This window comes from Heterodontus francisci, chromosome 9 (assembly GCF_036365525.1).
Source record: "Heterodontus francisci isolate sHetFra1 chromosome 9, sHetFra1.hap1, whole genome shotgun sequence".
NCBI lineage: Eukaryota > Metazoa > Chordata > Chondrichthyes > Heterodontiformes > Heterodontidae > Heterodontus > Heterodontus francisci.
Genome location: NC_090379.1, coordinates 23,717,485 through 23,730,731, shown reverse-complemented (window position 1 = coordinate 23,730,731; position 13,247 = coordinate 23,717,485). Strand labels below are relative to the sequence as shown.

Sequence of the window (13,247 nt, the reverse complement as noted above, 5' to 3'; positions counted from 1 at the left end):
GTTGAATTACAGTTCATGGTCCTGATCAGTAAACAAGCAATTTCTGGCAAATACATATGTTCTGACAAGGCTGAGACAGGAAGGAATAAAGATTTTTGCATTTATAATAGTGGCTTACCATGTCTGCCAGAAATGTCCCAAAGCATTTTTCAGATGAGATGTTAAAACTGTGGCCCGTCTGCCTCCTCAGGAGGATGTAAAAGATCCCACGCCACTATTGTCTTGGCCAATTTTTATCCCTCAAACAACATCACTAAAACAGATTATCTGATCAGTATCACGTTGCTGTTTGTGGGAGCTTGCTGTGCTCATGGTCTGCCATGTTTCCTAAAATACAACAGTTCAAAAGTAGGTGTAAGGCATTTTGGGGCATCCTGAGATTGTGAAAGAAGCTATATAAATGTAAGTCTTTATTTTGTAATGAAGTACTTTGTGCAGTGTGCAATTTTGGTGATGTCGGTTGAGGAAAGAACAAGAACTTGTATTATGTAGTGCCTTTAACATAATAAAATGTTCACATGAATGTTATAAAACAAACATTGACACCAAGCCACATAAGGGGATATTAGGGCAGATGACCAAAAACTTGGCCAAAGAGGTAGATTGAACATAGACCAAGGCATGAGGAACTTCCTAATCTTCTTTGAATAGTTCCATTTATCTTAAACATCTCCCTGCACTAGCAGAATAAACTCTTTGGTTTGACTTTGATCCAAAGGATGCCTCCTCTGACAGTGTTGCACTTCCTTTGTGCCTCAGTCTAGATTTATGTGCTCAAATCCTTGAGTTGGGCTTGAACAAGCTCCTGATTTGGTTTAATTCAATGGGCTGAATGGCCTCCTTCTGTGCCTTAAATGACTGACTCTAATTGGCAACAAACTCAAGGTTAATCAATTCAAGAATTGGGTTCATGCTAATGAAAAAAGGTGGAGACAACTTTACAGAGTTTATATAAAATGGCAAACATTGTTGCATTCATTCTGCACAACCAGAGGAACCTGTTTGGAATAAATACAAGCACTGTTGATTTAGTGATTAAACATCTTCAGCGTAAATGGTGCACTGAAGAGTACACATCAATCAGACTGATTGTTTATGGAACATTTGATGCATAGTGGCTGCCTGTGAAGTGTCTGTTGCTTGATTTATTTTCTGTAAAACATGTGTGACTGACATGCAGTTGCTGTGTTGGTATCCATGTAAATTCTTCACACATCAGTGCTTCCAAACCAGTTTAGCTGATGGCATAAGTTATCCCTGAAAAGTGTGTCTTAGGAAATTCAAAAGACCCAAGCTGCATGCTTTTCTTCCTAACAGCCACCAAGCCAGCCTTCAGGTGGAGTCCTTACAGGAACAACTTCAAACCATTGCAAAACAGCGAGATGAAGCAGTGATGCAATTGAATATGTCTCAAGAACAAGTAAAGCAGTATGCAATGTCACTGACCAACCTGCAGATGGTGATAGAGCAGTTTCAACAGGGTAAGCCTTTGTTTGAACTAGAGAACTGTTGGAATTTTTAGGGATGGATTTGATCAAATGGAAGGTTAACTAAAAAGTTTTACTTGATCACTTGAATTAATTTCAGCCCCCCCCCCCCCATTAATTATTTTTCCCAAAGATCGTCTCATGCAACAGGCCCTTTTCTGTCCAAGCTAGTATGAGGCCGAAGACCACGTTTCCTGTTGTACTCTTAAACCCGAGACTAGGGGGCAGTGGTTGTACGTATAGAGCGAATCTCCGGTTATTTTTAATTTCTTCCCACATCCTCAAATTAAATAACCCTGACTCAGGGCCTCCCATAATGGCTTTGCCACGGTGTGGAATTGCTGTGTGAGGGATGCAGATGTGAACCTCTTTCGTATTTCTCAATGGTGTAATGTGTTGGAGTGCTGTAGTACACTCCTTTAAACCAAATAAGCTTATATGTGGAATAATCGATAAACCTTTGATTTAGATGCCTGTTAATCTCCTCAGTGATGTAATTTCAGTTTTCAAGGTCTTGTTCTTCTTCTATGGCCTCCTTGTCTCGAGAGACAATGGGTAAGCGCCTAGAGGTGGTCACTGGTTTGTGGAGCAGTGCCTGGAGTGGCTATAAAGGCCAATTCTAGAGTGACAGGCTCTTCCACAGGCCCTGAGGATAAAATTGGTTGTTGGGGCTGTTACACAGTTGGCTCTCGCCTTGAACTTCTGTCTTTTTTCCTGCCAACTGCTAAGTCTCTTCCACTCGCCACTCTTTAGCCCCGCCTTTATGGCTGTCCGCCAGCTCTGGCGATCACTGGCAACTGACTGCCATGACTTGTGGTCAATGTTGCAGGACATCATGTCGCGTTTGCAGACGTCTTTAAAGCGGAGACATGGACGGCCGGTGGGTCTAATACCAGTGACGAGCTCGCTGCACAATGCGGCCTTGGGGATCCTGCCATCTTCCATGTGGCTCACATGGCCAAGCCATCTCAAGCGCCGCTGGCTCAGTAGGATGTATATGCTGGGGATGTTGGCCGCCTCGAGGACTTCTGCGTTGGAGATACGATCCTACCATCTGATGCCAAGGATTCTCCGGAGACAGTGAAGATGGAATGCGTTGAGACATTGCTCTTGGCTGCCATACGTTGTCCAGGCCTCGCTGCTGTAGAGCAATGTACTGAGGACACAGGCTTGAAACACTCACTTTTGTGTTCCATGTCAGTGTGCCATTTTCCCACACCCTATGTCCAGTTTGGACATAGCAGCGGACACCTTTCCCATGCGCTTGTTGATTTCTGCATCGAGAGACAGGTTACAGGTGATAGTTGAGCCTAGGTAGGTGAACTGTTGAACCACTTCCAGAGTGTGGTCGCCGATATTGATGGATGGAGCATTTCTGACGTCCTGTCCAATGATATCCGTTCAAGGTGCACTGACAATATTCAACTCTTTTCCTTGCTAAATTCTGGATAATGGGCATTATAAATGAGAAAATTATAAGACTAACTGAGGAGTCAAAGCTGAAAAGCATTTGTTTCTGGGCATCTAGAAGACCAGAAAGTTTTCTAAAAAGGCATACTTTTAAATAATAATTCAGAATGTAGTCCATCCAACTCCGTAGTTGGAATGGGTTATTCAGAAGAGTGGTTGAAGCCAGAACATGAGACTCATTTAAGCCACAGCTAGATGTGTGGTAACAAAAAAAAGTAGAAGGGCAAGATCAAATAGTCTGAAGGGAACCACCTTCAGCCCAAACTATCGCAATGAACTGTACAACAGCAGGTGTATGGAGTGAGAAGAGAAACTGGAAGAGGACAAATATAAGAAAGCAAACAAAAAGAAAACTCTCCACAAATCAATAAGTTGCCTCAAAATGACTTTACATCAAACTTTAAATCTGATAATGAATTATATGGAATTGACAAATATGACATAAAAACAGGTACCTGCTACTAAGTAAAAATCTCAACTGGAGATTGATTTTAAAAATACTCTTAGAAACATAGAAAATAAGAGCAGGAGTACGCCATTCGACCCTTCTCGCCTACTCTGCCTTTCAAAAAAGATCATGGCTGAACTGATTACTCCACATTTCCACCTATCCCCGATAACCTTCCACTCCCTTGCTTATCAAGAATCTATCTACCTCTGCTTTAAAAATATTCAAAGACTCTGCTTCCACTGCCTTTTGAGGAAGAGAGTTCCAAAGACTCAAGACCCTCAGAGAAAAAGTCTCTTCTCTTAAATGGGAAATCCCTTATTTTTAGTCAGTGACCCCTAGTTCGAGATTCTCCCACAAGGGGAAACATTCTTTCCACAGCCACCCTGTCAAGACCCCTCAGGATCTTATATGTTTCAGTCAAGTCGCCTCTTACTCTTCTAAATTCCAGTGGATACAAGCCTAGCCTGTCCAATCTTTCCTCGTAAGACAGCCCACCCATTCCAGCTATTAGTCTAGTAAACCTTCTCTGTACTGCCTCCAATGCATTTACATCCTTCCTTTAAATGAGGAGACTGGTACTGTACACAGTACTCCAGATGTGGTCTCACCAATGCCCTGTGTAGCTGAAGCATAACCTACCTACTTTTGTATTCCATTCCTCTCGCGATAAACGATAACATTCCATTAGTTTTCCTAATTACGTGCTGTACCTGCATGCTAACCTTTTGCGATTCATGCACTAGGACACCCAGATCCCTCTGCATCTCAGAGCTCTGCAATCTCTCACCATTTAGATAATATGCTTTTTTATTCTTCCTGCCAAAGTGGACTTTCCACATTATACTCAATTTGCCAGGTCTTTGCCCACTCACTTAACCTATCTGTATCCCTTTGTAGCTTCCTTATGTCCTCTTCACAACTTACTTTCCTACCTATCTTTGTGTCATCAGCAAATTTAACAACCGTACCTTTGGTCCCTTCATCTAAGTCATTTATATAAATTGTAAAAAGTTGAGATCCCAGCACAGATCCCTGTGGCACACCACTCGTTACATCTTGCCAACCAGAAAATTACCCATTTATGCCTACTGTCTCTTTCCTGTTATCCATGCCAAGATGTTGCCCCATACACCATGAGCTTTTATTTTCTGCAATACCTTTGATGTGGCACCTTATCAAATGCCTTCTGGAAATCTAAGTACAAAACATCCACCGGTTCCCCTTTATCCACAGCACATGTAACTCCCTCAAAGAACTCCAATAAATTGGTTAAACATGATTTCCCTTCCACAAAACCATGTTGACTCTGCCTGATTACCTTGAATTTTTCTAAATGCCCTGCTATAACCTTTAATAACCACTTCTAATATTTTACCTAAGACAGATGTTAAGCTAACTGGCGTTCTGCCTCCCTTCCTCAACTATCTCACTAGCCACTTCTTTTAAGACCCTAGGATGGAGTCCATTAGGACCTGGGGACTTGTCGGCCCGCAGCTCCAATAATTTGTTCAGTACCACTTCTCTGGTGATTGTAATTTTCTTGAGTTCCTCCCTTCTTTCCATTTCCTGACTTGCAGCTAATACTGGAATGTTACTTGTATCCTCAATAGTGAAGACCGATGCAAAATATCTGTTCAATTCATCTGCCATCTCCTCATAATCCATTATTAATTTCTCAGACTCACTTTCTATAGGATCAACGCTCACTTTGTTGACTTTTTTAAATATCGAAACTCTTACTATCTCTCTTTATATTTCTAGCCAGCTTTCTCTCGTACTCTAATTTTACCATCCTTCTCAATCTTTTAGTCATTCTTTGCTGTTTTTCATATTCTGTCCAATCTTCTGACCTGCCTCCATCTTTGTGCAATTATATGCTTTTTCTTTAAGTTTGATACTATCTTTAACTGATTTAGTTAACCACGGATGGCAGGTCGCACCTTGGAATTTTTCTTTCTCGTTGAAATATCCCCTTAAATGTCTGCCAGTGCATCTCTAATGACCTATCCCTTAACCTGATTTGCCAGAGGTTGCAGAGCTCTGAGATGCAGAGGGATCTGGGTGTCCTGGTGCATGAATTACAAAAAGTTAGTATGTACCCTTCAGGCTATTTGATCTCGCCCTTCTACTTTCCTGTCCTTCCTGAATGCCATGCACCCTTCAATATTCAGGTCCCAATCTATGTTGTCCTGCAGCCATGTCTCTGTAATGACTATCAGGTCGTACTTATTTATTTCTATTTGCGCTCTCAGTTCATCTGTTTTGTTTCGATTGCTACATGCATTCAGATATAGAGCCTTCAATTTTGTCTATTATTTTTGTAACCTCTAGCCTTATCTGTTGATTTACTCTTATATTTGTATGCTCTGTCCCTTCCTGTCACAGTCTGTTTATCATTTCACATATTCATACCTTTCTCTCTTGCTTTGTTTGTACTCCTTGATTTACCATATACCAGGGCGGCACAGTGGCGCAGTGGTTAGCACCGCAGCCTCACAGCTCCAGCGACCCGGGTTCAATTCTGGGTACTGCCTGTGTGGAGTTTGCAAGTTCTCCCTGTGTCTGCGTGGGATTCCTCCGGGTGCTCCGGTTTCCTCCCACATGCCAAAGACTTGCAGGTTGATAGGTTAATTGGCCATTATAAATTGCCCCTAGTATAGGAAGGTGGTAGGGAAATATAGGGACAGGTGGGGATATGGGATTAGTGTAGGATTAGTATAAATGGGTGCAGAAATCAACAAGCGCATGGGTAAGGCTTCCACTGCTATGTTCAGACTGGCCAAGAGAGTGTGGGAAAATGGCGCACTGACACGGAACACAAAAGTCCGAGTGTATCAGGCCTGTGTCCTCAGTACCTTGCTCTACGGCAGCGAGGCCTGGACAACGTATGCCAGCCAAGAGCGACGTCTCAATTCATTCCATCTTCGCTGCCTTCGGAGAATACTTGGCATCAGGTGGCAGGACTATATCTCCAACACAGAAGTCCTTGAAGCGGCCAACATCCCCAGCTTATACACACTACTGAGTCAGCGGCGCTTGAGATGGCTTGGCCATGTGAGCCGCATGGAAGATGGCAGGATCCCCAAAGACACATTGTACAGCGAGCTCGCCACTGGTATCAGACCCACCGGCCGTCCATGTCTCCGTTATAAAGACGTCTGCAAACGCGACATGAAATCGTGTGACATTGATCACAAGTCGTGGGAGTCAGTTGCCAGCATTCGCCAGAGCTGGCGGGCAGCCATAAAGACAGGGCTAAATTGTGGCGAGTCGAAGAGACTTAGTAGTTGGCAGGAAAAAAGACAGAGGCGCAAGGGGAGAGCCAACTGTGCAACAGCCCCAACAAACAAATTTCTGTGCAGCACCTGTGGAAGAGCCTGTTACTCCAGAATTGGCCTTTATAGCCACTCCAGGCGCTGCTTCACAAACCACTGACCACCTCCAGGCGCGTATCCATTGTCTCTCGAGATAAGGAGGCCCAAAAGAAGAAAAAAGAAGTATAAATGGGTGGTTGATGGTCGGCACAGACTCGGTGGGCCGAAGGGCCTGTTTCAGTGCTGTATCTCTAAACTAATATCTTCCAAAATTTGATCCCTTTCCCCCACTATTCAGTTTAAAACCCTCTCTACTTCCCTAGTTATGCAGCTCACTAGAACACCGGCCCCAGCACGGTTCTGGTGTAGACAGTCCCAACGGTACAGTACCACTTTCCCCAGTACTGGTGCCAGTGCCCTACGAACGGGAGCCCACTTCGACCACACCAGTCTTGGAGCCACGCATTAATTTCGCTAATCTGGCTAATTTGGCACCTAGTTCCTCATACTGACTCTGCACAACCTTTTTCCTTGACCTGCCTACATTGTTGGTACCTACATGGACCACAGCGACTGGATCCTTCACCTCCCACTGTTAGTTCCTCTCCAGCCCTGAGCAGATGTCCCGAACCCTGGCACCGGGCAGGCAATACAGCCTTCTGGACTATCACTCTTTGCTGCAGAGAACAGTGTTAATCCCCCTAACTATACTGTCCCCTACTAAACTACATTCCTTTTTTTCTCCCTACACTTGAATGGCTTCCTGTACCGTGGTCAGGTTGCTCATCCACCCTGCAGCCCCCATTCTCATCCAATCAAGCTGTAAGAACCTCAAACCTATAATAAAAGCAAAATACTGCAGATGCTGGAAATCTGAAATAAAAGCAAGAAATGCTGGAACCACTCAGCAGGTTTGGCAGCATCTTCTCTTTCCACAGATGCTGCCAGACCTGCTAAGTGGTTCCAGAACTTCAAACCTGTTGGACAATCTCAAAGGCTAAGGCTTCTGCACTCCTGTCCTCTGGGTCCCCTTACCTACCTCAGCTGCAGCCACACTCTCCTGTCCCTGACCACTGACCAAATCGGAAGGGGTGTGACCGCCTCCTGGTACAAAGCATTCAGGTAATTTCTCCCTCCCTGATGTGTCCGAGTGTCTGCAACTCTGACTCCAGTTCAATGACTCTGAACTGCAGCTCTTCAAGCCGCAGTCATTTACTGCAGAAGTGTTTGCCCTGGATCACACTGGCATCCAGGAGCTCCCACATGCTGCAGTCGTGACACATCATCTGGCCTTCCATCCTTAATGTGGTTAAATTAACACTTAATTATTTTATACAGTTATTTATTTTATTTTCCTTTCTGTTTATATACTAAGCTTACCACTATTTTAAATGTAAGGATGAGAATGGACCTGAATCACTTACCAGATACTCACCAGACAAGTAGCTTCTTCTCAAACCAATCATCTACCTGCTAGTCTGTGATATTTGATGCAACGTTTGATTTAAATTAAACTACATTAAAAGCTTACCTGTGTAATCACCCCGATGGCTGTCTCTTTCCCTGCTTTCTCTGTTGATTGAGACGTCACTCTGATGTCACTTTTCGACTTTATTTCCCTGCTCCACTCCTGCCCGCTCCTCTCCCCGGCCCGCTCGGTCTAGTGCGTTAACACATTTTCCTCTCCACTTTGGGAGATGAGTTTGAATCCAGAGCAAATTAATGCAAGTAAAGTTGTCCTTCTGACAACTGCAAGTGAAATGGGTGAGTTGTCTCGATTCAGTTCTTTGCGGTGATTGGCCCAAAGCATAAAATTGTACGCAGTCTAGTATTGATTGGCAGTCTGTTCCATAGAGGCAAATAAAAAGTTCTCACTGGTGTATGAAGTGTGCTGTCCTGAACTTGATTAAAATATATCATTGCGCATTGTGAAAGGAGATTTTCTGGTCATAGAATTGGTGTAATTTCTCAGCATTAAAATCACTCGCCTTGATGAGCACACGCAAAAGGTAATTGTTTAAAACCTAGTGGAATGAACTCAGCATGTAAGGAAATGAGTTATTCATAAATTGTCCCTATGCTCATAGTAATGGCTGCAAACCAGTAAAGATTAATGGGTACCCTAATATTTCAATGAGGTAGCCATGCAGTTCCTCATATTAGCGAGATCATTGTAACGTATTTCTTGTAAAATATAAGGTGAAAAGGCAAAGGCAATCTCTTGTCTTAACAAAACTTTGTATGGTCAGATGGAACTGAACTCCACCCACTGCCCCCTGCCAATAATTTAACTTTTCCGTCCAATTTTGCCCCGTTTTCTCTCAAAGGCACTAACCTATGGTGCAGTGCTAGTTCATGGGTTCTGGTTGCTCACCAGATCTTAATTCAGGACAAATTTCTCAATGTGTGAGTGTCAGTATATGTATGACCACAGGGATTATCATATCTGAATCTAATTCGGTCCTTACCAGAGAATTAATTTATTCACATGGTGTAAAATGAAATAAGATCGCAAGGATATAAAGTTGATATATGGACAGGAAACAATGAGGGACGATGGGTGTTGTTTGCATTCAAAAAGAGTTGGAAGTGGTGTATCCCAGGGATTGATGTTGGATCCACTTTTGTTCTCTATTCTATCGATGATTGTGCTCCCAGTGCGCAAGTTTCAATCTCAAAATTTGCTGATGCCACAAATGTGGGTTTGGCAAACCGTGTAGTGGAGTGTAAAAGACTTCAGAAAGACATAGGTTAGTAGAATGGACCGGCAGGAATCAGTTGCAATTTAAGATGGCTAAGTGTGAGATAATACATTTTGAGAGGGAAAGATGTTGATTGGAGCAGATGAACAGCAAGACTTGGGGCATAAAATCTTAAAAATGCAAGTATAGATTACTCAAGCCATTAAAAAGTCTAATAACATTGAGTTTTAGAAATGGGAGCAAAGAATACTGCCAGATTTGTACAAAACATTGCTTAGGACACAGTTAGAGGACTCTGCTATTTATGGGAGCTCCATTATTAAAAAGGGAACTAAACCCATAGAGATCAGACAGCATAGACTCACCAGGTTGGGCAGTCAATGCCGAAGGGTTATCAATTTAAAATTTGCAATGTATGTGAGAAGAAATGGTAGGAGAAATTTCTTTCTAAGGAGGGTTTAAGGGCTATGTATTACTTTGCAACACAGGGTGGCTGAGGCAGAGACTTCAGTATCTTGCAAGAGAAATTTGGATAAATATACAAAGTGGAGGAAAAACAGGGCTAAGGGGAGAGGGCAGGAGAGTAGAATTAGTTTTAGATTACTCTAACAAAGAGCTGGTACCGACCCGATAGGCCGAATGACCGCCATCTGTACTGTAAACTTTTATGGTTCTGTGCATTTTCGAGTGTGGAACACTGCAAACAGGAACCTCAGCTAGCTTTTTTACCTTTTACTTTACCCTCAGTCGCTAACCTACGTGATATTGAGGTCAAATGTAGCACCTCCACTACTTCCCTGATTGTGATCAGTTAGCTCAATGCAAATTAAGGGTTGAACCTTTGCTCATGATACTCTGTATGCCTTGGCTCAGTACGATATTAGTACATGCATTCTCATCTTCCAAGATCACATGATGTCTAATGCCGACAGTTTAGCAAGTAGTAACGATGTGCTACGCACTTCATGCTGTATTATTTGTTGTAGTTTTACAGCTCATTTAGCTTGTCAATTTACATAAAGTCATTGGAAATCTTCTCCGTATGTGATTCACTGTGCAATTATTTTTTATTTGTCTGCTAAATCTTGTGTTACTGATTACTAAATCCTTTATATCTATAACTGTCTATTTTATCACTAGTCATTAAAATAATGCAAAAAGGAACTTTTCGTTGACCATTAATATACACTGTTATTGTAAATGCTTATATACAATGATAACTTGCATTTTTTAAGTTAATATTTAACTAAACGCTCAATAGATCAAAGGTGGAAACTCATCTTTTTAATGCTCCATCCGAGCCCATCTCATGCATAAAACTTCAACCACTGATATCTAAAATCCTTGTTTCTTTGCACTGTTGATGAAATGCTGTGTCTATATTAAATGGTGTTTTTGCCTCCAAAGGTTACTGTAAAATAACTCCATTAATTAAGGGTTTTCTGTAGTGACTTTTCTTGCCGCCTGCCATGACAGCTCGCTGTGAATCTTTAATTTTGTTTTAATAGTACATACTAGATATCTATTAGGATGCAGTAGCAGAGTGTTCATGTTTCTGGTTGCTACTAATCTGGAGGCATGAGTTCAAATCCCACCATGGGAGTTGGGGAATTTAAATTCAGTTAATTAAATAAATTGGAATAAAAAGCCAGTATCAGTAGCGGTGAGCATGAAACGACTGGATTGTCATAAAACTGGTTCACTTATGTCCTTTTTTAGGAGGAAACATACCATTCTTACCCAGTTTGTCCTGTATGTGACTCCAGACCGTAAGAAATGTGGTAGACTTTTAACTGTTTTCTTAAATGCCCTAAGAAGTTACTCAGTTGTAATAAAAAGCTGATGGGAAATGCTGTAATCCACGTGGACTGCAGCGTTTCAAGAAGGTGGCTCACTGCCACCTTCTCGAGGCTAGTTTGAATGGGAAATAAATGCTGGCCTTGCCAGTGACACCCATGTCACGTGAATTAATTTTAAAAACAGCCTAGATGAAGCTAATAAATTCCAGATTACTTACGTAGGCAGACAATGCTCACTTTATTTACTTTAATCAGCATCTGTATTTTTGTGCTAATTTATGCATGTATAGAGGAGAAAGCAATGTATGCAACTGAATTGGAGAAGTATCAAAAAGACATTGCAGAGTGGAAGAAGAAAGCATTAAGTCTTGAGAGAACAGTCACAGAATTAGAGGTAAGGAGAAACATTTCCTTTTCTTTAAGCAGGTGTAAGTGTAAGAATATTTTATGCAGTGGATAGTGGATCTTTAATTTACCATAAAAAGAAAATTTGCTATTCTGAGGTTGTACATCAGTGACATCCTGTAGCGTTCTATATTATAGCAATGCATCGTGGGCAAGGTTATTTTTCTTTGCATTTAATAATTAGGAGTTTGACTAATTATTTAACCCTGGGTTCAGTTCATGAACATATACAATGTTATCTGAACCAGTTGATTGGATACTGTACACCACTGCAAAGCATCTTCTCTACCCATGGCCTCCACTTCAGTGTCATTGATTTTATTTTTGAATGTAAGTGTTTGAATCGCTGAAATTTGCTGAGAGTACATTGCGTTCCGTACTGCCAAGAGTAGCTCCAACCAGCTGTCATTAATCTTAATGTGCTAATTACACTTGCCTGTGGAAACAGAGTTTATCATTCCAACATGATTTCAGCTTTTCTGTTGGATTTTTTGGGTGGCCGAGCCAATAATAAACTGCAATAAAAGCAAAATACTGCAGATGCTGAAAATCTGAAATAAAAACAAGAAATGCTGGAAATACTCAGGTCTGGCAGCATCTGTGGAGGGAGAAGCAGAGTTAACATTTCAGGTCAGTGACCCTTCAGAAATAATAAACTGCATTGATTTGCGGGTAACTCTCCATTATTTCTGTAGAAACTAGGCTTATATTCATAATAGGCAAGCAAAGTTGGGAGTAAAATTGTATCATAAAGTGACAGAAAATGTACAGCACAGAAATAGGCCATTTGGCTCAGCTGGCCCATACTGGTGTTTATGCTCCATGCATTTTTTAAAATTGGATTTTGGGATGTGGACATGGCTGGCAAGATTAACATTTATTGCCCATCTCTAAGTTCCCTTGAGAAGGTGGCGGTGAGCCACTGCCTTGAACTGCTGCAGTCCATATGGTGTAGGTACACCAACAATGCTATTAGAGGAGGGATTTCCAGGATTTTGACCCAGCAGCAGAGAATTAACGGCCATATAGTTCCAGGATGGTGAGTGACTTGGAGGGGAACTTGCAGGTGGTGTTCCCATGCATCTGCTGCCCTTATCCTTCTAGTTGGTAGAGGTTGCGGGTTTGGAAGGTGTTGTTGAAGGATCCTTGGCGAGTTGCTGCAATGCATCTTGTAGATGGTACTCAGATGTGCCACTGGCGGAGGGAGTGAATGTTGAAGGTGGTGGATGGGGTGCAAATTAAGTGGGTTGCTTTGTCTTGAATGCTGTTGAGCTTCTTGAGTGTTGCGCTGCACTCATCCAGGCAAGTGAAGAGTATTGCATCACACTCCTGACTTGTGGCCTGGTGGACAGGCTTTGGAAAATCAGCAAGTGAGTTACTTGCACAATTCTGTTATGACCAGGTGAGAAATGTGTCTAAGGGTCTTTTACTGTCGTCACCTGGTATTATTGCAACAGGGTTTGATTTTAAACCAACTCTGTTTTGAGCTCCCCCCTCGATGAATCCTTGTTCACCACTTTCCAATTATAAGGCAAAGAAATGAGCGCAACCAGGTTTTCTCAGATTTAAAGAAGAAAAGTGACATTTATTAAAACTTAAACTCTCATTCGCTTAACATC

At 42.1% G+C, this 13,247-nt stretch overlaps 1 protein-coding gene across 4 annotated transcripts in view; it reads left to right on the top strand.

Annotated features, from left to right (window-relative positions):
• Window positions 1-13,247, top strand: part of trip11 (thyroid hormone receptor interactor 11) — a 143,559-nt gene that overhangs the window by 74,309 nt on the left and 56,003 nt on the right. For 3 of the 4 annotated variants that reach the window (XM_068038692.1, XM_068038691.1, XM_068038693.1), the window contains exons 14-15: window positions 1,318-1,481; window positions 11,514-11,617. In XM_068038692.1, coding sequence (XP_067894793.1) covers window positions 1,318-1,481; window positions 11,514-11,617 — 268 coding nt within the window. Of the gene's footprint in view, window positions 1-1,317; window positions 1,482-11,513; window positions 11,618-13,247 lie in introns of those variants that run through there. The other variant, XM_068038694.1, reaches the window with a different exon arrangement.